Source organism: Rhinolophus ferrumequinum, chromosome 6 (assembly GCF_004115265.2).
Source record: "Rhinolophus ferrumequinum isolate MPI-CBG mRhiFer1 chromosome 6, mRhiFer1_v1.p, whole genome shotgun sequence".
Lineage (NCBI taxonomy): Eukaryota > Metazoa > Chordata > Mammalia > Chiroptera > Rhinolophidae > Rhinolophus > Rhinolophus ferrumequinum.
Window position 1 is genome coordinate 41,602,054 of NC_046289.1, and position 26,472 is coordinate 41,628,525.

The window sequence follows — 26,472 nt, forward strand, 5'->3', positions numbered from 1 at the left end:
TTATTTTCCTTTTTTGTAGTCTCTCTTCCCACAAGAGTAAGGATTCATGTCTGTTTTTATTGTTACATCCCAATCAGTAGTATAGCGCCTAGCATAGTAGGTGCTCAATAAATTTTTGTCCGTTACTGAATGAATTGTGAGAACTCTGTACCAAGGGAGCATAATAGCATGCAAAGATGGAGACAGACACTAGGTAAAATGTTTGTTCATGGCAAACAGATTTTTGACCATCATCCTAATACTGTGTAGTAAAAAATTCCTTGCCTGTTAGTTGTTTTACATCTCTTGTTAAGATGTTTTTGATCTCAGGGAACGCTTTCTCCAAAATCAAAGACTTAATTTGGTCACTAAGGGCTGGATCCCACCTTATTTTCCAAATGTCACCCTGTACATTTGACAGCTCTTCTAATTTATATAGAAGGAAGGTCTATTTTAGATTAAAAATTGCAGGTCTTGACCTTTAATGCTCAAAATTCTCAAAATTCTAAGACTGTAATATTTAACTCCAAGAGGAAGTTTGTGGCAACTAAGTATAATACTAGTGATGATTAAATAAAATATGCTTGTATCAAATTTATCTTAAATAAGAGGTAGTAGAAACTCCATTTTGGGTTTTTCCCCCGTTTCTTCCCCTTAATGAGAAAGACACACTACCTGGTACCCAGGAGATTATAGATTTATATTTGTTTAATTAGTATTGGACAGATGAATGTTTTCAACAAAGAGGCATCTAGACTTTTTTTGGTGCAGCACCAGCCTGGGGGTTGTGGTCCAACTCTATTCTCATTCTGCGTTATGAAGGACCTGAATGTCCCAGCCCAACAAACTCCAAGAGGGACGTCTGCACTCAGATGACGGGAACACGTCTCGGAGAGCGTCACCAGCTCCCTCAAAGTCCTGGTGAAAAAACTCTGTGGGACGAGGGAGCTCCACTGCGTGCGCTCACGACGACCTCCCGCGATCAGTCTGGTCATCTTCGTACTTGTCCTTTCCCATCCTCGGGACCTGCCCCTCACTGAGGTGTGAATCGACCGCTGCTCCTCGGGGCGGCTGTGGGACCAGCCCGTTAGCTGGGAGTCAGGCCCGGAGTCCCGCAGCCGGAGCCGCGCCCCGGAGCTGGGGTGGGGGAGGGGCGGTGGCGGCGCCTGCGCTGCGTCGAGTTTCCCAGAATTCCCAGCGGCCGCGGGGAAAGTTTACGGGACGTAGGCGGCGGCTGCGGCGGCTGCGGCGGTAGCGGTAGAGGTTACTAGGCGGCCCGAGGCGGACCGTGGCCCTGGCCCGGCGTCCCTGGCCTCTCCTCACGGAGTCCTCGGGCAGCGTTGCGGAGCGAGCAGACTTCCGGGAAGGAACTGACAAGCGACTGAGCGGCGACCGGCGCGCATAGCGCCCCGAACATGCGGCAGTTCCTGCGGGCGACCCCGGGCTGCGGAGAGGCGGCGGCGGCGGCGGTGGTGGGAAGGAGGCGCCGGCGCCGGCGGAGGTGGCGGCGGGGACGGCCGGCGCCCAGCGCGGAGCCCTAGGGAGGCTGCTTGGCGCGGCCTGGAGCCTCGTCGACCAGGATGCTGTCCCGAAAGAAAACCAAAAACGAAGTGTCCAAGCCTGCCGAGGTGCAGGGGAAGTACGTCAAGAAGGAGACTTCGCCTCTGCTGCGGAGTAAGTGTCAGGGCGGGTACACCCCATACCTGTCCCGAGCGGCCGCGGCTCCCCGCGCCTTTGCATTCCTGCTGGTCTCTGTGAAATACTGTTGTTGTGATTTTAATTTCATTATGTCTGAAGTCGTGTTTGTTCTTTGAAACTGACATAGTAAGAAACTTAGATCAGTCCCCCTCCTCTACAAGCCCCCCACCCTCCCAAAAAAAAAATGACAAACTTCCCTGCTCTCTTAAGGCAGTGTTCGTTTTACTGGAAGAAAGAGGCTCTTTGGGGGGAAACACTTAAATTACTGATCCCCTGATGCTATAGGAGTAAAAGTAATTAGACCGGGGCACACTTTTTCCTCGTCTAGATACGTCGAGATATGCCTTGTGTTTGCAAACATTGTGGGTGTCACTCGCCGGTGCTTGAAGTTGTGCAAACTCTTGGGTAGAAAGAATTCCTAGCTCTGCTGCGGGATGCAGAACTCGAGGAGGTGAAAGCTGACCATCTCTATTGTAGCTGCTATCCAAAGCCTTTTCAATCTTAAATCTCAGAGTAGAGGAACCAAAATCGTCTGTGTTTGGTGTTCTCATATATTCATGAGAATTGCTTCAAATAAAAAACCCAAAAAGACAAAGTACTCAAAATTATTTCTGTCATATTTTAGGAGAAAATACCAAAAAGTTTGTGTATTTTTTTAACTTTAATAGGATATATTTTGAAGTTTTTATTCTTGCCGTGTGTTCAGAACATTTGTGAGGTAAGGAGCTAGTATATTGGTGCTCATACTGCATGCTGGCCCTTTGTGTAAAATTTCCTTCTTGGAAGCTTGTGGTAACCTTGTGACTTAATCATTACCTCATTATAATTGGGAAAGCTGTTCATAGAGTTCCTAGTATTTGCCTAAGATCACACAGAAAGGGGTGGAGGGCATGTTTTTCCATTATAACCAACCACATCATCAGCCTTCCAGATTTATCCTGTATTTCCAGTGCTTTCTTATAGAACAGCAAACTAGATCAGATGGGTACATCAGTAACCTGAAACTTGATTTTTTAAACCTTTTTTTTAACAATTCGTTTTTGAGTTACACATTCGTTTTTGAAAGGCTAAGTTTATGATAGCTTGCAGTTTGCTGCAAATAAAGTTTATTAAATTTCGCTTGATATTAATTAAATATCGCTTGATAATTATGATTCTTGAAATCATAAAATATGTTTGCTATACTCTTAAGCAAGTAACTTGATACAGTATTTTAGTTTCATTAAGTGGTGAGCCTTGTTTATTTGGATATTAATTTCTGTCTAGAGTTTGCTTCTGAAGCTTAATATGAATGCCCTCAAAATTTGTCTCCAAATCTAGTTTTCTTCATGTTTTAGGGTTATTTTGCCTTCTAACCAGGAATGTCTAAGCTATTTAAGTATTCCGAAGTACTATATCCTCAAGAGCCATTGTTCTACTGTTATCTTCTGTTTTGAATTATAATTACTTATTCTTAAAGGAGCCATAGTTTCAGATTTGGCCGGGGTTTTTTTTAAAACAAATTCAACTTTTGTGTGACTGTGAAATTTTTTTATTTTTTTATTTCTATAGCTATATTTTTGGCTTTCCAGGTTTTGATTACTGTACTAGTGCTACGTCCAGGAGTAGAAAGACCAGGTTAATAATTTTAAAATGTTTTTAAAGAATTCCCCTTTATATGTTTGGGAATAGCATATGTTCTGTTTTTATTTTTGAAATTGTGTTTGTTTTGAAGAAGGATTTTTAGGAATTTTGAAAATGATGTTAAATCAATAAAACAAGCTATTATCTTAAATTATGCTGGTAACTATCCATTTATTAGATTGTTTTCTATTTTTACACTTTATTCGTATTTCATTAGTATGTGTTTCATAGTTAAGCTTATGGATATTTCATGTTATGTATGGTTATAAGCAGAATACATTTGATTCTACACATTTATGATGAGATTATAAATTTCATTTGAGTGGAAATATGTTAATCAGCTTCAATTTTAAAATATCCAAGTACTATCTGAAATCACAAATTTTAATTGTGTTTTCTTAAGTCTGTTGAAATTTTGCATTTGGGGGTGATAAATGTAAATGAACAACTTTGAAAAAGTGTATTTGTTACTTATTGAAGTGGTCATTTTATTCTTTGTTTCATTATAGATCTCATGCCTTCATTCATCCGGCATGGTCCGACAATTCCAAGACGAACTGATATCTGTCTTCCAGACTCAAGCCCTAATGCCTTTTCAGCTTCTGGAGATGGAATAGTTTCAAGAAACCAGAGTTTCCTTAGAACTCCAATTCAAAGAACACCCCATGAAGTAATGAGAAGAGAAAGCAACAGATTATCTGCACCTTCTTATCTTGCCAGGAGTCTAGCAGATGTCCCTCGGGAAGATGGCTCTTCTCAGTCATTTTTAACAGAAGTTAATTTTGCTGTTGAAAATGGAGACTCTGGTTCCCGATATTATTCAGATAATTATTTTGATGGTCAGAGAAGACGCCCACTTGGAGATCGTACACATGAAGACTACAGATATTATGAATACAACCACGATCTCTTCCAAAGAATGTCACAGAATCAGGGGAGGCATGCTTCAGGTAACTTATAATTAGAACTACTACATTAGTTTAGATTTATTAACAGTTAATTTAAAAGATGCTTTTATTTTCTTGGGAATCCAACAGATATTCCTAGAGAAATGCTTCTCCATTTTGCCAGTCCTGCCAGGCCAGCTTTCAAATAATTATTAACCTACACTGAGTGAAAGAATTTTGTGTCCATTTATTTTATTAACACATTTTGTAAAAACTTGGTACTTACCTGGAGGTTATCGTGACTGTTAACACAGTGAACCTTGAAAACCTAGATAATTTAATATCTACAGCTGGATTGAATCTAGGTTTAGGTTTTGTAGAATGGGTTAGGGTTTCAGAGAAACTGGACTTAAACCTGGGAAAGGGAAGGCAAAGAGGAAGCATTGTGCATAGTAGGTGATACCACGGCAACTGCATCATTACTTAGCTAGAACCTGCACTGTTTCTCTTAAAACTGTTCTCATAGTTCAATAATTAGTTCCCAAGTTGGTCAAAAAGCCTTATTGTGAAATGGTTAATTATGTGTTAAGCATGTCTTTTTATTCTTTTTTGGAATAGACAAAAATAATAGCTATATAATTTTTTAAAATCTGCTTTCTATATTTGCTGACTTGGGGATTCTTGTACAACAAGCAGAAGAGACGGGAGGAATGTACAGTTCTGCGTTAGTCCTAAAGTACTGGAATACACCAAATAAACTGAAGCAAGCTGAAAATTAAACTTTTTCATTTGATTCTTTTTTTCCCTAGAAGTTGTAGGCTTTAAATTTTGGTGAGTTAAAAATATAAAATACATGAAACTTTTACTTTTTAGCCCACAACACTTCAAATAAGGTGACTTAAAAACAGTTTGGAGCATGAGTATTTTGAGTGTAGAAGACATTTTTTTAATTTATTATGAATCATATGTCTAGCATTTTCCCTGACCTTCTTAGTACTCCTCTCTGTTATCTTATTTGGGGGAACAAAACCAATATATGCAAAATAATCACAGAACAGTTTGTATATTTTGTGGTATTCCTAGTATAAGTGCAGTAGGGGGTCAGAAGAGAGGTAGAGTAAGTAGAATACTTAGAGAATGATTTGTGGGACTTCAGCTGTGCTTTAAGCTTGGACTTTAGATTAATGGGGGCTGACAAAGGGCATTTTCGGTGGAAAATTGGAAGAGCCCAGTGAAAACAGACATGATGTAAATCCAAGGAACTGTATAGTTCTGCCTAGTTTGAAGAACTAAGGTGTAAGATGGCATGGAGATTTGTGGCCCAACAACAGGCTGTAGTATTTAAACTTGAGTAAAGCTAAAACTATTGCAGATAGGAAAAAGACAAGTCATTTTATGAAAGTACCATTTAGAGATTAGTTTACTAGTTAGGATATGTTCCTAGAGAAAAGAAGACTGTAGGTACCAGGTACCAATGAATATTGGAAAGGAAAGGGCAAATCTAGGGCGTTTTTGAAGGAAAAATGAGAATTATTGGTTTGGGAGAGTAAATCACTAAAGTTTTGAAAACTGAGAAACAGTGTGGAATGGTTGGTGAGAGCAGCTTATTTTGTGAAAGTCAACATGAGTCTCACTGGGACATTGAAAAGGAGAGCTTTTCTAGGGTGAGTGTCTTTAATTTTTAAAGAACTTTTAGGTTCAAAGATTTGATAATTGCCTACTGAAGTTTTTATTTTGGCTATTTCAAATGTCATGTGGTTTTAAACCTAGAAATAATTTGTTATCTAACCAAAATTGTAAGTTTTCAAAATAAAGCTCATTTATATATTTTTAGAGTAGTATCTCCTTATTATAGGAAATTTGCAAAATGCAGAAAAGTAAAGTACCCATGATAGCAGAGATCTTAATATTTTAGTTGTTTCCTTAACTTTTTCCATGACATTCTTTTTTCACATTGTTACTGAAATCTGTAGTTTTTTTATCCCTGATTTTTATTTACTTGAATGAGTTTTTTAATGTAATGTGCTATTAACGAGTAGTTTCAGTGACTCTCCTCTTCCATTTGGTGCATGTTTGGTGGTTAATATTTTGAATGTTAATGAGGACCTGACTTAGGCTGGGGACATTTGGAAAGGGGAGAAGTGGGACACAGCTGCATTGATGGGACTTGGCTATTAATGGGGTTTGAGGGATGAGGGAAAGAGGAGTCATATAGAATTAGCACAGTACTTAGCTATATAGGAGGAACTCCAAAAACACATGGTTGGATAAGTGAATGAATCCAGAGATTTCAAGTTTGGAATTTTAAGACAGTTTTGGTAGCTGAAGGGTAGCAGGAATAATAGCTTATAACAATCTGGTAATACAAATTATTGTTCTTTGCACTCACCTTTCCTATGTATATTTATATTCCAAACACCACTGATAGTTTATAACACTTCTCTGCCTGATGTAGTAAGTATGAAGAATTAATAATACCCAGTTAAAATATTGTTTTAAAATTCTGATTCGCGGGTGCGGCCTGTTTGCTCAGTTGGTTAGAGCACGGTGCTCTTAACAAGGTTGCCGGTTCGATCCCCACAGGGGCCACTGTGAGCTGTACCCTCCACAACTAGATTGAAACAACTACTTGACTTGGAGCTGATGGGTCCTGGAAAAACACACTTAAAATTAATAAAAGTTAAAATAAATAAATAATAAATAAAATTCTGATTCGCAAAATATTGCAAAAATACTTTAAGAGCTAAATTTCTATTGATCCTCTCTTAAGAGCTATCTAACAATTTTTGTAAGTCTAATGACTTTAAAACAATTTTCCAATCATGATTTAGAAATAAATAAAAGTTAATTGGATACTTTTTCAAATTAAAGAATATCATTTTTAAAAAGATTTGCATTTATTATAGAGTTACACATGCTTGAGAAATTTCACTTAACATTAATTTATGTCAGAGCAATAAGATTTCATGTTTTATTTACCTTTTAGAAAAATACTTCTTTGAAGGAGTCTCTTAGGTGGCAAGGAAGAATTAATCAATTATTAACCAAAAAGAAAAGCCTAAGAACTGTCTTTTCCAGAAGGAAAAAAAATCTGAATATGAGACAATAGCTGGGAGCGTCTTGAATTCACATTGAAAAGACTTGAAACTTACTCTATTTTCAAGATTTGTGCTAGCTAGAACTTGAATGAATTGAAAGGAGAAAGTAAATTTGTGGGATGGTAAGAATGTGCTATACACAGATTTATTTTCACTAACTTTAAATTTTGATTGCTGTTACTAATGTAATCATAAAAAGGTATGAAAGGAAATAGTTTTGTAATGAGTTAATGAGAGTGGTAATTCCTGCCAATTAGTTATTATTTAGATTTTATGGAAACACCTATCTCAAGGGTTAACTTCATCTTACTGTATTTAGCAGAAGCACAAAAACAAATTGTATATTATCATTCAGGGCTCTGGGGCCTAGCAAGTTCTGCGTTTAGCTGTGAAATTTGACCTTGAACATTTTGGCCAACATAACAGGCACTTACTGTATGTGCCAAAGGAAGGAATCCTGCTGCTAACAGGAAGTCTTTAGTTAGAATACTAAAGGCAGGTTGAATTCCTTTCTCTTGCACTTAAATAATTTAGTTTTATACAGTTTTTAGTACAATCTTTTAAAGACAACTAAAGACATCAGGTTATAAAACTCAAAATGGGGGCAGCCAGTTAGCTCAGTTGGTTAGAGCGCTGTGCTCTTAACAGGGTTGCCTGTTCGATCCCCACATGGGCCACTGTGAGCTGTGCCCTCCTCAACTAGATTGAAACAACTATTTGACTTGGAGCTGATGGGTCCTGGAAAAACACACTTAAAACAATAAATTAAAAAGTTTAAAAAAACAAAGCTCAAAATGGAAAGTGTCAGGCTTAAAAAACAACAACACTGGAGTTGTGTTTACTCCAGGATATGCATAAGTATTTAGTTAACCAGAATCATCTTTTGAGGGAGGGTTAATATTCTTTAGGCACACAACTTTATTTGTAATTATTTTGCCGAGGAGGCAATTGGCTTGATTCAATATTTAGATCTGTCAACATCTCGATTATAACATGGGGCCATAAGGTTTAGTATTTATTACTCTGGAGCTTATAGACCTTTATTAGAGTTCCAGATTTTCATTCTCTAGCCACTACAAAATTAGGAAACGAGAATTTTTTAGCTTTGTGTGTAAGGTCAGATCTCATAGATACCTGCCTAGTTATATGAGATTAAGTTCTTTGGAGGCATGTCTAGGAAAGGTTGGTAGGGAGACAAAATACTTTTTCCATATTTTTGGGAAATCATATATTTAGCTTATGAATGTTTTACTTTATTTTATGTAAATAGAAGGTATGCAGTTAGTTCCTGCAAATGGAAGTTTTTGTGAGGATTATGAATGCCACTCGTTCTTTTCTGGGGCTAATTGGAATTACGGAAAACTGATTTTTTTCCTTGTAGCTCAGAAACAAGTTCTCCTTTTTCTTGATTGAATTCAAAATTGGTAGCTTGCTTTTTTTTTTATTAGTGGCAATCATATTTTTCTTTGAAGAATTGCAGATCTTTTGTTGCTAAGATTACATGGTTAGTAATATTGTCACTTGATCTTACACCATATGTGTGGCCTTTGGTAAAGTAACTTAATGGGACCTTGGTTTCCTCATCTGTAAATTGGTAGTGATTCTACTGCCTCATAGAGTTCTTTTGAATATGAAATAGAACATATGGAAAGGGCTGGGAACAGAGGAGACACTCATAATTGTTAGTGTTCTTGCCCTTAGTAAGAGTGTTAATGTGCTTTTCTGTTTTTCCCAGATTTGGCCTTTGATTAGTGAAGTTCAACTTTCTAGCTGAACTTAAAGTGGAGGTCTGGTGTGTTAAAGCTTGATACAGCCCTTTTTTGTTTTTTTTTTTGTTTTTTGTTTTTTGTTTTTTTTAGTATGCAAGACATTTTATTACTGTAATATTTTAAATTTTAGATCAGTGGTTTCCAGTCTTTTGTACAGTACATTCATCTCTCAATAGGTTTTATAAAATCCCAAATAATAGTTCGAAAAAAATTTAGTGTACATGGCACTTTCTGAAAGTACAGGTAGAGTGTGTCATGAAACTAAAAAACTATTTGTGAATATCTTTAAAAAGGTAAAACCATGATTCCTAGCATGGAGTTGGTAAAACCAATGAGTCTATATGGAACTTTGTGGACTTCATTGCTCCCTTTGCTCCAAATTGTCAAGGTTTTGTTGCTGGAAATGAGATTTTACAGAGAGGTCTTTGTGTTTCCTCTAAATATGAATTTCATGTTTATCATGCGTTACATCTGGTGTTTGGTACCTAATGTTTAAATGTAGAAATATGTGTTTCTAGATTTAGGTAAGTTCAGTATATAGAATTTTGGATTTTCTCAGCAGATAAATTTGTCACGAACTTTAATATTCTCTAAGCCTGTACAGTTTTTGATTACTAATAGTTTTTGTTTTTAATAATGCTGTATTTAGAAATCTGTACATTTCCGGGGACCTCTGTTAGGCTCAGTGTTATGGTTTTTATAAATAACTCTATATGAGTACATTGCATTGACTGTGTGTGTATTTATTTAAAATTTATTTTAAAATTGCTATCCTCGGTTGTGGCCAGTAGTATAACATTTTTAGTGATGAAAGTATGAGAAAGTATAAAGCCATTGCATGCATACACAATGTGATTTTAAAGTTATTTGCTATGTTCATGTCTTTAGTACATTGGCTTATTTCTTCTCTTTTTAAGTATTTTCTCTTTAAGTACTTCAGTTGCAGTTTGACTGAAGCCAAGGTCAGTTTCACCAAAAGGCTTTGTTCTGTTCTATAGTCACCATCTGTTTTAGAAATGTACCCCTTAGTTCCCAAAGGGTACTGAGCAAGAGTATTTTGTTTTCTTTCTTGCATTTTCTTTTTTACCAGAATACTTTATAGGTGGTGTAGTGTACATTCTGTTGCATCAGTTCCAGAGACACATAATGACAGATTTCTCTTGTGATGTTTAAATTGATCATGGGATTAGATGTCAGCCCCATTCAGACATTATGAAATTCTCCTTCAGCCTTTTTACCTGTTGATTTGGCAGCCATTAATGATCCTTAGCTAGATCCAACATTTCATTAGGTGTTGCAAGTGTTGATACTCTAATTCTGTCATTTCTTCTTCATTAGTTGGAATTCTGTATTGAAGAACTTTCCCTTATCAATTGATTGCTGTTCATAGAATAAATGCTAGAGCTTTCTTTTTATTTACTATTGTTTCAGAATGATGAATTGGTACCCAAACCACCCTTCAAAGGTAACCAATGAGTTTGTATTTTAATATCTTTATGAACTCAGGGATTTAAAAAAAAAAATTAAACTCTTAAGGTTTATTTAGATTTCACCAGTTTTTTCATTAATGTCCATGTTCTGTTCCAGGATCCAGTCTGGAGTACCACATTGAACTTGGTTGTCATGTCTTCTTAGGGTTCTTTGGTTTATGTCAATTTCTTAGACCTTCTTGTTTCTCAGGACCTTGATAGTTTTGAGGAATATTTGTCATATATTTTATAGACCGTTCTTCAAATTGGATTTTGTCTGATGTTTTCTTTTTTCCTCATGATTTGACTGGGCCTGTTGGTTTCTGGAAAGAAGGCACTGAGATGCAGCGTCCTCATCATCACATCTGTATGACGTCAGTGATGTTAACCTCTGCTCTCTAACCAACACTGCATGTTCTTCCAGTTTTTGTCTTCACCTTTTTATTGTCTTACCATCTCTTCTTTTGGGTTCTTGCTCTTCTCCTTTGTGGTCTTCAGAGAGTTGATTTCTTCATTCTTTATTCTCTTAATTTATGTCAGAATATTTAGTTGCATTTTTTTCTCTGCGTTGGGGCAACATTTTTCTGCACAGTCTCTTTAATAAATTTTGTACTATTGCTTCTTCAGTTTTTCTTACTAAATTAATGTTATGCTGTTCTTATTACACATTATTGAATAAATTGGGTTTTCCTGTGATAGTTATTTGAAATTGCCTTCTGTGGTTGCTGGAGAGGTAGGAGGTTGTGGAGGGAAAAAGAGAAATTACCAGGGTAGAATTTTGGGCTAGCTAGTTTTTCATGGTGCTCTATTTTTATTTCTGCTGCTTTCTTTACTGATTTTGTTCTATCTCAGCTGCTTTTGGCAGCTCTTACATGTATATTAGATCTAGGAATTATACCACTCTCCTGTTTTTAATTGAAGTTTTTATTGAAATAGTTGTAGATTCATATGCTGTTGTAAGAAGTAATGCAGAGAGATCCCCATACAGTTTACTTAGTTTCCCTTTTGGTAACATTGTGCAAAACTATAGGATAATATCACAACTGGCTATTAACATTGATACCGTCCACCCATCATATTCGGAGGATTTTCCCTGTTTTACTTGAACTCATTTATGTGTGTGTGTTCAATTTTATATTTTGTCACATGTAAGTTATGTATACACCATCCATAGTTAAGACATTGAACAGTTCCATCACAAGAATCCTTTCTGTTGCTCTCTTACAACCACACCCATCTCCTTTCCCAACCTGGGTAACTACTCATCTTTTCCCCACTTCTAAGATTTTGTCATTTTAAAAATATTATATAAATGGAATCATATAGTGTATAACCTTTTGCAAAGATTGGCTTATTTTACTCAACATAATTCCCTGGAGATTCATAGAAGTTGTTATATGTATCAGTAGTTCCTCTTTTTTGTTGTTGTTGAGTAGTATTCCATGGTATGAATGTACCACAGTTTGTTTAACCCACTCATTTCTTGGAAGGTCTGGGCTGTTTCCAGTCTTGGGCTATTATGAATATAGTTGCTATAAACATTTGTGTATAGATTTTTTTCTTTTAAAGATTTTATTGGGGAAGGGGAACAGGACTCTATTGGGGAACAGTGTGTACTTCCAGGACTTTTTTCCAAGTCAAGTAGTTGTCCTTTCAGTCTTAGTTGTGGAGGGCGCAGCTCAGCTCTAGATCCAGTTGCTGTTGCTAGTTGCAGGGGGCGAAGCCCACCATCCCTTGCGGGACTCGAGGAATTGAACTGGCAGCCTTGTGGTTGAGAGCCCACTGGCCCATGTGGGAATCGAACTGGCAGCCTTTGGCGTTAGGAGCATGGAGCTCCAACCGCCTGAGCCACCGGGCCGGCCTTGTGTATAGATTTTTGTGTGAACATGTATTTTCATTTCTCCGGGACAAATGCCTAGGAGTGAATTTGGCTGGGTTGTATGACAATTCCATGTTTAGTTATATAAGAAACTGCCAAATTGTGTTCCAGAATGATTGTTTTTTTACTTTCCTAACAGCAATTTATAAGTGATGCAGCTTCTCTGCATCCTCACTACCATTTGGTATTATCACTGTTATTTTAGCCATTATGTTACATGGGTAGTGATAGTCATCGTAGTTTTCATTTGATTTTTCCTGGTAGCTAATGACGTTAAACATCTTTTCGTATACTTATTTGTCATCTTTATATCCTCTTCAGTGATAATCTCTGTGTCTTTTACCCATTTTATAATTGGATTGTGTTTTCATTGTTGAGTTTTGAGTGTTCTTTATATATTCTAGATACTAGCCCTTTGTTGGATATGTGGTTTGCAAATATTTTCTCCCAGTCTGTAGCTTGTCTTTTCATCCTCTTCAAATGGACTTTCACAGAATAAAAATTTTTAACTTTGCTAAGATCCAATTCATAAATTTTTCCTTTTATGGATTGTGCTTTTAGTATCAAGTCTAAGCACTCTTGGCCAGACCCTAGATCTCAGAGATTTTCTCCTGGATATCTTTTAAACAGTTTTGTAGTTTTATGTTTTATATTTACATGTGCTCCATTTGAGTCAATTCTTCTATAAGGTGTGAAGGTCAAGGTTTATTTTTTTTGCCTATGGATGTCCAGTTGCACCAGTACCATTTGTTGAAAAGGCTATTTATGCCATTGAATTACTTTTGCACTTTTTGTCTAAAATCGGTTGTGCATTTAGATTTGTATGAGTCTATTTCTCGGTTCTCTGTGCTGTGTCATTGATCTGTGTATCTTTCCTCCACTAATACCACTGTCTTTCCTCCACTGTCTTCATACTGTAGCTTATTTATTGAACACTTACTATGTGCTCTGTTCTTCAGACACTGTTTTAGAGGTTTGTGAGCAAAACGAAGATATCTGTCTTGCGGGCATCTTCCATTCTTGTGGGATAAGAAAGATGATAAGCGCACAACAATTATATAATAAGTTTGAAGGTTAAATGACACCAAAAAAAGAATAGGGTAAGTGAAATCTGGGAAGAGGTATTATAGATTGCATTACCTAGTCAGAGTAAGCGTCATTGAAATACTTAAGAAGATACTAGAAGAGGGTGAGGGAGTGAGCCAAAGAGACATTTGAAAGAAGAGTGTTCTAGGGAGAATGAACAGCCAATGCCTGCCTTGTTTGAGAATGGCAAGGAGGCCAACGTAGCTGACACTGAGTGAACTGTAGGGATGTAAAAGGAGCAGCTTGGGTCAGAAAGGAATGGATAGCTGATTACCATAGGACCTCCTAGCAAGTATCTCTTGATAAAGCAACAAGGAAAAATTCAGACTGAGCTCAGCCTGTCAATTAAACTATAGACTTGTAAACTAAATAAATCTTTTTTGTTTTTTCAACTAAACAAATCTTGTTTTAAGCTACTGAGTTTTGGGATGATTAAACACTACTACTGTTCTTGTGTGAAGGTAAAACTACACAGCCAGATTATTTTTTTTTCCAAATAACATACAGTAATCTTAATTTTTTTTTTTAAGGCACAGAGGTCTGTGACTTTTAATATATGTGTAGATCCATGTAATGCCAACACAGTCACTTTATTGGACATTTCCATCACCCCACAAAATTCCCTCATTGCTGCCCCCTTGTAGTCAACTCTGACTCCCCACCCCTAGTTCTTGGCAACCACAGTTTTCTGTCCTTGCTTGTGCAGTAATTTCATATTAATGGAATCATACCATTTATATCATAGCCGTTGGAGACTGGCTCCTTTCACTCAGCACAGTGTCTTTGCTTTTTTGGTGTTGCATAGATCAATAATTGTTTCCTTTTTACTCCAGAGTAGATTCCACTGTATGGTTGTACTGCAGTTTATCAGTTGTCTTGAAGGACATGTGGTGTATTTCTACTTTGGAGCAATTAGGAATACAGCCACTGTAAACATTGTATAGGTTTTTGTGTAAAGATGAATTTTCATTTCTCTAGGTTAAATATTTGGGAATAGAATTGCTGCGTCATATGTAAAGCATATGTTTAACTTTGTAAGACACTGCTGAACTGTTTTCTAGAGTGGCTGTAGCATTTTGCATTCCCACCAGCAGTATATGAGAATTCCAGTTTTTCACATCCTCATCAGAATTTGTGTTTTCACAGTTATTTTGTTTTTTAGTTTGGCCATTCTCATAGATGTATACTGTCATTTCATTGTGGTTTTAATTTGCATTTTCATGATGGTTAATATGATACTGAGCATTTTTTTATGTGCTCATTTACCATCTATATATCTTCTTTGGTGAAGTGCCTATTCAAATCTTGCCCATTTAAAAAAAAAAAACTGAGTTGTTTTCTTAGTGTTGAGTTTTGAGAGTTCTTTATATACTCTAGATTAAAGTCCTTTGTATGGTATGCGATTTGCGAATATTTTCTCCTAGTCTGTAGCTTGATTTTCTTTCTCTTAACATTGTCTTTCATATAGCAAAAGTTTTTAATTTGGATAAAGTCTTGTTTATCAGTATTTTTCTTATATTGGTTGCACTTTCAGCATCTTGGTTAAGAAGTCTTTTCCTGAGAAAAGGTCACAAAAATTTATCCTACGTTTTCTTTTAAAAGTTGTATAGTTTTATGTTTTACATTTGATATAAGATCCATCTTGAGTTCATTTTTATATAAGGTGGTAGGTATAGATTGTGGTTAATTTTTTTTACATATAGATGTCCCAATAGCATTTGTTCCAATATCATTTGTTGATAAAACTATCCTTTCTCCATTGAATTGCCTTTTCACCTTGTCAAAAATCAATTGACCATATATATATATGTAGGTGTATTTCTGGATGCTCTATTCCACTGATCTGTTTGTCTTTTTGATAATACCACACTGTCTTGATTATTATATCTTTATAGTAAGTCTTAAATTAAGGTAGCATGAGTCCTCCAACTTTATTCCTTTTAAAAATTGTTTTGGCTCCTCTAGTTCTTTTGCCTTTTCATGTACATTTTAGAGTCAGCTTGTCTATATCTACAAAAACTTCAGCTGGAATTCGATTGGGATTACCTTAAACCTAAAGATCATTTCAGGAAGAATTGACATCTTAACTATTTTGAGTCTTCCAATCTATTAACATGATAGGGCTTCTTTCATTTTTTTCATCAGTGTTTTGTAGTTTTCAGCATACAGATCCTGCCGTAGTATTTTGTTAGGTTTATTTGTAAATGTTTGATTTTTTTTTTTGGAGCTATTATAAGTGTGTATAATATAAGTACTTAAATGTTTAAGTACTTATTTAAGTACAATTGTTAGTATATAGATATTTAATTGAGTTTTGTATGTTAAATGTATACCCTGCTACCTTGATAAACTTACTTAGTTCTGGGGCACAGCCAGATTATTTTCAGAAATTATAAATTGGAAATAGTTTATTTTTGCTGTTTTAGCTGAAATATCAAACTTAAATCTTGAATGAGATGTAATATTCTTTTCCTTTAGCAGTATATATACTTAAGTAGTTTTGCTAGTAGTTTAATGTTTGTATGGCCTGATGATGGAGGCATCAACCAAAACCACCTAATTTCAAAGAGGAAGACTGCTTCCTCCCTCTTTTTGTAATTAAATAATAGTAATACGGACTAATTTTACTTAAAATGGTAAAATCATGAATTTTAACAGAAGAGTATATACTCAAGATAATTAATTTTATAGCTGTTTCTCAAGTAGCATTTTTTTTAAAATAATTTTTTTTGAATAATTGTTTTGTTTCTTCCCTTTTTCTCTTTCTCCTCAGGTATTGGGAGAGTTGCTGCTACATCTTTGGGAAATTTAACTAACCATGGTTCCGAAGATTTACCCCTTCCTCCTGGCTGGTCTGTGGACTGGACAATGAGAGGGAGAAAATACTATATAGATCACAACACAAATACAACTCATTGGAGCCATCCTCTTGAGCGAGAAGGACTTCCTCCAGGATGGGAGCGAGTTGAGTCGTCAGAATTTGGAACCTATTACGTAGATCATACAAATAAGAAGGCTCAATATAGGCATCCCTGTGCTCCTAGGTATCGACCTTTTTTTTTTTTTTTTAACAACTTTTTGTTTTGAGATTGTCTAATGTTAGATTTTGAGGTCATATTTCCATCAAAGAAAAAGGCATTCTGAAGTTTGATATTTGAAAGCTTTATTTTTCAAAGTTTATGATACTTTTCTCTGAACATATATTTAGTAATGAATTACTTTATAATGGGGGGAAAAAACTTTACGGAACCTCTAAAACAGGGTCAATATTCTTATGATCAGATTCTGCTTTAATATGCCAGAATGTTTTTGTTGTAGATACCCAGAAATTGAAATAAATAAAACATCTGCCTCTTTACATTTAAATTCCTATAAATAATACAGACCTACCTCCTAATATGTCAAAATATACTTTTGAATTGTAACATCTTGCTGTTTTGTTCACTTTTAGATATTTTATGTTCTGTTCCTTACCGTTGCCAGGCACGAAAATGAAAATTGGAACTGCACAAAACATCCCAGATCTGTTAAATAAATGTAGCCAGTGATCCTTTGGGCTATTTTGATTGATGCTGGGCTTATCAGTAGACGTTGCTGATGGCCAGACTTCTAGCCCTCTGAATACTGTAGCCAGTTGTCACATGTGGCTATTGAGCACTTGAAATGTGATTAATTTAAATTGAGATGTACTGTAAATGTGAAGCACACACTGGATTTGAAAGTACATAAAAAGCTAATATTAATTTAGTAATGAAGTTGCAAGTGTTTCTAATTAACTACATTTGAGCTTTCAAAAACTGAACCGTAAGATTAAAAATGGGTAGAATACCATCAGCATGTAAATTGATATTGTTTAGTATCATCTAGCATAGCACAGATATTTGATTATAGCAGACATTTGTGTTTTTAGGATCATTAAACTTATGAAAAGACATTTTAATATTACCTAGGAAACAGTTTTATCATTATGTTTTAATCATTTTACATATTTGGATTTATTCAACTTTGAAAAGCAGTTTTTTCCAGTGATTCCGTTTAGTGGCACTTAGTGTTTATTGAACAACTGTGAGGTTGTCATCCCTGCAGAAGAATGAAACCAACTGCTCGGTCTGTGTTGGGCTCTGGTCCCTTCACCTACTGTGTACCATTTCAGGCATGCTGATGCCTCTCCGGGGCTCCATTTTCAGGCCTGTGACATGGGGATAACTCAGAGCCCCCCACCCAAGGGCAAGGATGTGTCCCAGTTATGTCTGCTCTGTCCCCAGCGCCCAACACAGAGATGGGCACATAGTGGGAGTGTAGCAGATGGTGAATGACTGAATGATGGGGAAAAAAATGTGGTTCCAGTTTCACCAGGTGGCAGAGGACTTTGTGGTCCAGACAGCCAGAGTTGACAGTATATTAAGCTTGCTTTTCTGTTCATCATCATTAACCTTACGTTATTATAGAATTTTTGTAGTTTACAAAACATTTTCATAATTAATTAATTTGCTTTTCTCAGCAACTCGGTAGACATTAAATAGGAGAGAATAAACACCTTCCTTAAGCTCACATAGGTAGGTAGTATTAATAGTCATTTGTCTATATAATGCTAATGCTCATACAGAACTCTTGACTTATTTTAGCTCATTGGATCCTGAGGACATTCATCTTTAGCATGAATTTATTCCATTTTACAAATAAAAGGCTGAGGCTTAGAGAAGTGAAGCAGTTTTGCCTATATTCATACTATTTCTAAGTAGCCAAACTGAGCATACCCCCTCACTCCCACCCCCACCCCAGGCATATCTGACGTAGAAACCTGTTTTTCCCCACCCTCCAGCTGTACTATCAAGGAATATTTCACTTTGTACCTACTTATAAAAGAAGAAGGTAAAATTCAGTGCCATTTGCACACTGATTTTTAAATTGTTAACCACAGTCTTTACACTTACTTAAAATCCCAGTTTAGTATTGCTATGTCCTTTCCTGATAAACTAAGAATTTTTTTTTTAACTTTTATTTAAATGTGTTTTTCCAGGACCCATCAGCTCCAAGTCAAGTAGTTGTTTCAATCTAGTTGTGGAGGGTGCAGCTCACAGTGGCCCATGCGGGGATCGAACCGGGAACTGTGGTGTTACGAGCATCACGCTCTAACCAACTGATCTAACCAGCTGCCCCCTAAACACATAAATTTTAATGTTGGGAGGCAGGCCCTTCCAGTTTTGTCTCTAAGACTGAAATAAACCCTTTTGGCCTCCCAGAATTTGATCTTTATCTTTCAGGAGGTTTGGTGCTCTCCTTACCTTTTTCCCATGTTAACAGCCCCCTCCCTGCTTTGCTATTCTCTCCCTTGCCCCAACACATACAGGCCATTTGAATTACTTAAAAGCATGGTCTTTTTTTAAAAGTCTGATTTAAAATAGGTTCTAATCAGCTCTAACTCTCATATGCTCTCTTAAGGTGATAAAAGCAAAAAGGAAATATTACAGTTAATGTGGGTATTTCAAGCACAATCACTCCTACTACACTACATGTTCCAAACTCTCTTTTCAACCTAATGGAGGAAGAAAATATCCATTGTTATTCTGAGAGAAATTCAACCTTTCCAACATAAATTTACGGCTAATTACTCGTAATTATTGGAATTTATGGTTCTAGTTTTTAGCCTCTGTATAAAGGTTACGACTTAGCTCCAAGCTTTTTATAGTCTCCTTTGAAGTCATCCTTGAAAAGAATAAATACCAGCCAGAAGAAATTTCTTAAAAATATATAAAGATTTAACTTAGGTTTATATCCATCACTAGTGCCCTATTAGTTTCCAAGAAAAGTTGGGTTTTAATTCCCCTATAGTATCTTTAAAAAGCTAGTCCTTTATATTTTTTTAGGTGGTAGAAGGAACTCAGTTTGGGCAAGAGGCTCATTGAGAAATGCTTACGTATTATTCTTTCTGATTTCTTGTTTAGATTTAGGGCCTTTATCCTAATGAATGTCTGTTCTTTTTTTCATAGCGTACCTCGGTATGATCAACCTCCTCCCGTCACATACCAGCCACAGCAAACTGAAAGAAGTCAGTCCCTTCTGGTACCTGCAAATCCATATCATACCGCAGAAATTCCTGACTGGCTTCAGGTTTATGCTCGAGCTCCTGTGAAGTAAGTGAATTTACAGCACAAATTTTTGTTTAGGGGTGAATGGAGCACTGAATGGAATCTCGGGGCTGCTTAACCCACCCAGCACCATTTTGTTTTTCTTTTAATAACGTTGGGCTTCTAAATAATACTGTATTTGAAGAAAGGATACCACAGTTTATAAAGTTTGAAAATCATTAATTAGAAATATGTTCTGCAAACATTTATTAAATCTTTGTGTGCAGATGTACTTACTATATTATGGGTACAGTAAGAGGCTTATGTTTTCATAGGGGGAGATTGAGTTGTAAATAAGTGATACGGTACCTTGTGATAAACATAAGGACCCAGGTGAGACCTAGGTACATGCGTGAAAGACAACAGGACACGGGGTTGAGGAAGTTGTACGGGTAGTGGCTGCAGGTTCTGGGATAAGATCTAAGTACACTGCTGCTTTTTAGCTGTGTAACCCTGGGCAGGGTGTTTAACTTTGTTTTGTCTTCTCTAAATTGAGGATGGTAATAGTATCTACTCTTAATATATTAAGACTTCAGTAAAATAATGCATCTAAAGTATTTATCACAGTGCTTTGCACATTGAAAGAGCTTAGTACATGGTTAGTGTTATTATTGGGGGTAGGACTATAAAATAGTGGTTAAGATCGCTCAGGAAGGAAGCGGAGTGTGATTTCTGGCTCCATCACCGACTTACAGAATGACCTTGTGTGATTACCGAACTTAGATCTAAGTGTTTTTCCTCTACTGAAACATGGGGGTAATAATCCTACCTATCTTTCTTGGTGTGGTGAGGCTTAAAAATGATCGTGCATTTTAAAGCACATGGCACAGTGGCTGCCGTGCGTAAGCCCTTAGAAATGGTTTCTTATAATGAGCGGAACAAGGAGAGCTGCACTGCAGAGGAAATACATGTGTTAGTTTTTAAAGATGGCTGTGAGTTTGCCAGGCTCGTGAGCTGAGGATATTTATTGGGTGCCATCATAGGCACAGTTCTTGGAGTGTTATCATGACTAAATGAAATCTGCCTCAAAGAACTTCTGTCTTCTGGGAAAATAGAAGTAGGTAGTCAGATCAATAATCCAACGTGATAAAGATTGGCAGCAGTGATACACTTGTATACAAAAATGCTGATTTCAGAAAATGGGGTGTTTGAAAGTAAATAGTTACTTCTTGATTATCCAGTGCTTACTGTGCTAAACTTTGAGGTATGTTATTTCATGATCTGCCCCAAACCCATTTTACAGGTGAACAGAAGGAGGCTTTCTCTTTGCTGAGATTTCACAGCTATTAAGTGGTAGATTTCAAACCTTTATCTAACTTCACAGATTTTGCTCTTTACTTTTGTCATTGATAATTTCTTATTTTAATAATAATTATCATTTACTTAGCAGCTGTTAAATTCCTGGTACTTGTTAGGCATTTTACCTGTAATAATTATTTCATATACTTTTAACTATATAAGGTAAGATTCAGTTACTGGTATGTAGCCTTACTCTTTATTTCCCTTTTGTATTTCAGAAAACAAAATTATCAGCATAAAATAGCCCAAAGAAAAGTTTTAGAGTGTTTAAGATGATTGGACAATGAACTTGGAATAAAATAATTAAATCTTTGATATTCAAATAAAAGGAATGTAAAAGCTTTCATATATACTTTTTTGAAATAGTAACTCTTTTTTGTAATTATAAAGGATGATCATTGAAATAAAATGTCCAGGGGGTTAAGTCAACTCTGATCTAACTTTTTACCATCTTACTATGTGTTTACTAGCCGCATGCATGCGTGTGTGTGCGTGCGCATAGGCCTTTAGCCTAGGTATTTTAAAAATTATTTTTTCTTGCTTAGAGCCATTTGTTTTTATTAGCTTCTTTTCACTTTTAATTTGAATAGTTGGTACGTTACCTAAAGTATACATCTCATTATATTTGACTGTGATTCTGCTCATTTAGGCCAGTTTAGCATTCTAATAATTATTGGCCATTTACTATGAATTATTAATTTTTGGCCAACATAAACACTCCCACCATTCTTCCCAGTCTGTAAATTCACAGCTGTTGATCTGTGGCCTATGCAGAGATAAGATGATCCTTGAGGACTGTAGTCTAAAAGTGTCAGTTCTTTTTTTTTCCCCTAAGTCCAATTTAATGTAATTTTCAAGAACTTTTCATTATAGATACCATTCTGCAAGGTATAAACAGTGCTTGGGTCACGTTTGTTTTAGTTTAACTTGAAATGAGGTACACATATATCCATAGAAGTTTATCATGGTTTGGTGTCTTGGCTAACCTACAGAAGCTTCTTTATCTGATAATATCCGCATATTATAGGAATGGGATAAGGAATGTGATAGCAGATGGACTTTTCTTCCCTTTTCTCCCTCTTCTTTCACTCGATACCACTTGACCCACTGCTCTGTATACTCTTGTATGCTGATCCTAAGTCAACTATAATATGTGTTTGTATTTGTATTTTCCTTAAGTCTGGAAGAGTATGGGCCCCACTGTTAATCTTTGTTATTTTGGGGAGTTGATGAGATTGAGAAGGATTATTCTCTCTGCTTTATGTTATTTCTACTCTAGTCATTGTTAGAAAAAAATAACATAAAAATCTTTTTTAGAGAAAAATGATTGTATTAGGTTGATGCAAAAGTAATTGCAGTTTTTGCAGTTATTTTTAACCTTTTAAACTGCAGTTACTTTTGCATCAACCTAATACTTAAATGGAATTGATTGCTTCTTATGAAAAGAAAGACTCCCAAAGATTATGGCCCGTTTCATATCTGGTTCTATGAGCTAGCTATAAAACTTTAGGAAACTAGAGACTGTTTTTTTGTTTTGCATTATTTCAAATAGATCAGAACTCTCACAGAATGGCCCAAACTGGAAAACAAGAGAGCAAGTACTTCTTTACTGCTTAAAAACTTAAGAGGTCTAAAAACCTGTTGCTTTTTAGTTGCTCCTAAATTTTTATCCCTGAAGAGTATGGAAATGGTTAATATTGTGCTAGCAACAAAGGGTGAGCTGTTATCTATGAATTAGATAATGGAGAATCAATTACTTATCAAAAAGAAGTTTTAGCCAAAAATTAGCCTGTTTCTTCCAGTTGTTTAGCAATTGACAATCTTCCAAATTCCTGAAATTTTATTCTATGTCTAGCAGTAACTTACCAAAATAATGTTTGCACATAATTCCAGAACTTGACTTAGAAACAGATTATGTTCTAAATTATTTATTAATTTTGGAAAGTTAATGTTTCTAAGTCTTCTCACAAAAGTCTGTAATGCATCATATAAATGTAATCAAGTCGAACTATTGGGTAAAATTATAAGATTTAATCTTTAACAGGAAAAAGACTGTCAGGAACATATTTACTTTCTAACATTCCTCACATATACCCCAAAACCAGTAACCAACGGCACTGTAGCATGGACTTTATTCCTATGGCTTCGTGATCTTGCAGTGTCGCCATTGACCCAGTTCTGAATGTGGGTGGAAAGAAAGAGCGGGCACACTGTTATCAGGGGCGGATGCAAGGGACTTAGGCTGCAGTATGATACCTGGAGGTGGGAAAAGCAGCACTGGGCTCCTAACGGCAGCATCCACTGGAGTGCGAACGTGTGTTTCTTTGGTAGCATTACAGCAATTGCTGTTGGCATATATGGATTATTGTAAGTAATGTTTGACTAGAATACTGCCCTAGGAAAAACAGCAAAAGGGATGCTATAAGCATAGGCCACTGGAATGGTTTACAGCCAGTTTCTGAAGGATTTACTTGTGTATTTAGAGTATAACTGGCTAAAAGTTAAGCTTAAGGAAGCAGATTATTTGGCTAGTTAAGAAGGAAAGAATGGAAATTACATACTTTTCGTTAAAGAAAAAAAGCACAGGCATATTTGGATGTATTACAGGCAGAAGGGAAATACTATATAGAAACACCAGGGGCAAGAATTTGGAAAGGAAATTGGCACATTGCATAATTTTCTCATTTATGCTTTTCTTTAGAGTGCATTTTCTTCCCAAAAGATTTTTCTCTATTCTGATTTTGTTGCTTCTATCATAATCCTATTCTTGATGCTAAATGCTGCGATTGGGAAGTCAGAAAATTATCTGAAGCTTTCTCTCTTTTCCCTTTTTTTAAGAAACTTGAATGCTTATATAGAATATTTCTGTCTTAAAAACCAAGTATATTTACCCATTTATTCTTCTCTTTTTCCTTACTAGAGCGTACACAAATGATAAATGAGCTTTTAATGTTCTTATAGTTCACCGCCTGGCATAAATTTAAGCATCTTTAATCAGTAGACATTGCTGAAATGCCCTAAGCTATGGAATTCAGACTCTGGAAGATTAAGATTTTGTTTGTTTGTTAGGAATTATGGATTTGTTTCAAATAAGTAAAATTTTAAGCTACATGAATGGCAGAGGTTCTAGAAAACACCTTACAACTGTTTGTTCATGGAGGCTCATTGAGTATTTCTTACGGTATTTCCCCAATTTATGTTGGCAAGTAATTGGAGTTTCCCACTGAAGAGAGTAGCTTTCTACCAAGTATATGTATTAGTAAATGTGCAGCACTCATTAAGTCATTAAATGAGTAAAATCGGGATCCAACAAAATATATTTACCTTGTGGTTTTTCATATTGTGCTCCAGGAATTTGTTGTGCATACACCCAAGTTATACAGAAATGTATGTCAGTGTACCAAGGAAAGTATGTGGCTCATACTAGCTACTCAGTATTTGTTTACTGTTTTTGTTTTTTAAAAAGCCTTTTAAAATTTATATTAGACAGGTGATCTTTTTGGAATAAGATGATAAATGAATTACCAAAGGACCATTGGGTAGGAAATATTATAAACAATCATTAAAAATAAATTTACTAGAATTTATAATCAAAGCTCATTATTATGTCTGCTCGGCAATATGAGTTGAGAAGTAAAACTTCAATATCATATCGGTATATGCCCTGCTTTAGTTCAAGTTCTTTGTTTAGTCTTAGTAGGTATTAACATTTAAAATTATTATATTAATCAAGTATCTTGGTCCACAGTTCTCTGCCTCTCTGATCTTTTCGTTACAATTTGACAAGAGATATATAGCCATTTTGGGTTTCAGTTTTTTTCATCTGTAAAATGAGAAATTGGATTGGAGTGCTGTCTTTAGGCATCTTTCAATTCAAAGTGTAAATTACTGCTTCAGTAGTTTGTGTCACTTTCATCTCAGTATGTGATCTACCTATCATTGCAGGCCTTCTGAGATACATACATCATCTTACATGAGTCCTTCCTGCATTGTGGAGTCTTCTACAGTCTCCTTATTCTCTCATTTTGAGAACAGCTTGATCTTTCCTTTCTGCTTGAGTTTTTCTGTTTGGGTGTTGTTGTTTTTTTGTTTTTTGTTTTTTTAAATACTGTATACTCAACATCAGGAAGACGCAACCCATGAATGGTGGTTCTTCTTCATTCCTCTTTCTGTTTAGTTCCTTGTTTGGTGTAGTGAACAGCATTCCTCAAAAAGCTCTATCAACACTAATGACACAAATGACTTTGCCCATTTTTATGTATTGTTTGTGGGTGCAACGTGGTGTAAAGTGCCCTTAAGTTCCTGAAAATTAACTTTGGATGTACTTATGAATACCATAAGTGTTCTTCAGAAATTATAGAACTACAGTGGTTTGAAATCTGTGTTTATCATTGTCTAATGTTAATGTTAGAATAATTCACACTTAAGATTAAGATGAAATGAAATAATGTTAGCAGCTTTCTCTTCTCCTTAAATAGTATATTTAAACAGCAGTTAATAACTCAGTTATTTTTAATTGTAACTTACCGTTTGTTTGGTTTTAATAGAGTTGCAATTTATAAAAAATAGACTGGTTTATTGCCCTAACTACATATTTATGTATGTGTTCTGAACATATGTATGATTGTGTTTTAAAACAGATATGACCACATTCTGAAGTGGGAACTCTTCCAGCTAGCTGATCTGGATACATACCAGGGAATGCTGACATTGCTTTTCATGAAAGAAATGGAACAGATTGTCAAAATGTATGAAGCTTACAGGCAGGCTCTCCTGACAGAGTTGGAAAACCGGAAGCAGAGGCAGCAGTGGTATGCCCAGCAACATGGCAAGAATTTTTAAGTTAATTTTTTTTAAAATAAAATTTAAGTTTTATAAGGGCTTTAAAATATTTTCACAGATAAAAAACTGCAGACAAGTACTTTTCTTAATCAAGGCAGCTTACTCTTTGGAAATAATAATATTCTAATTTTACATGTATTTTGTTATTAAAAATACTCTTTTATTGAGCAAAAAAAAAAATGAGTATCATTTTAAGAGCCAACATAGCAAACACTTCTAAATGCTGCATGTTAGGAAACTGTTTTGAATAGTCTCAATGGAGACAAATGCAGCAAGAAATCTCATAACTAGATAATAAATAGGAAATGATCACTTGGTAAACACTTACAGTAGCAGTACCTTTCTTTACAAAACAGAGTGAGAGATAACCTATGCAGTATTTTAAAAAAGATGTTTACTGCTTTAGTGTGGAACATTGTCTGGAATCAGATAATTTACATATTATTGTGTACTGTTCGAAACATAAAATGGGATTTGGGACCTTTATTGGGATAAATTTTTATATATATTTTATGGGGTTTCCCTCCCCTCAAAATATAAAGAACCCCTTAAAAATGTGTTAAAGTATTTTTTGGTATGAAAGGTTGAAGGGCCTGTAATCTTTTAGGAATAAATTGAGGCATAAGGTTTTAGCCTGTGTGGGAAAGGTGTGCACAGCACTCAAAGTTGCTAATGTCACTTCCTCACTTTCGGCCAGTGTTCTCACAGTGTTTAA

General features: G+C 35.7%; 1 protein-coding gene across 1 annotated transcript; it reads left to right on the plus strand.

Moving 5' to 3' along the window:
- The first annotated feature begins 1,179 nt into the window (after positions 1 to 1,179).
- Positions 1,180 to 26,105, plus strand: SAV1 (salvador family WW domain containing protein 1). Its single transcript, XM_033109184.1, has 5 exons — positions 1,180 to 1,653; positions 3,810 to 4,250; positions 16,262 to 16,532; positions 19,479 to 19,622; positions 25,556 to 26,105. The coding sequence occupies exons 1-5, from the start codon at positions 1,560 to 1,562 to the stop codon at positions 25,755 to 25,757; spliced, it is 1,152 nt and encodes a 383-aa protein (XP_032965075.1). The 5' UTR covers positions 1,180 to 1,559; the 3' UTR covers positions 25,758 to 26,105.
- The last annotated feature ends 367 nt before the right edge of the window (positions 26,106 to 26,472 follow it).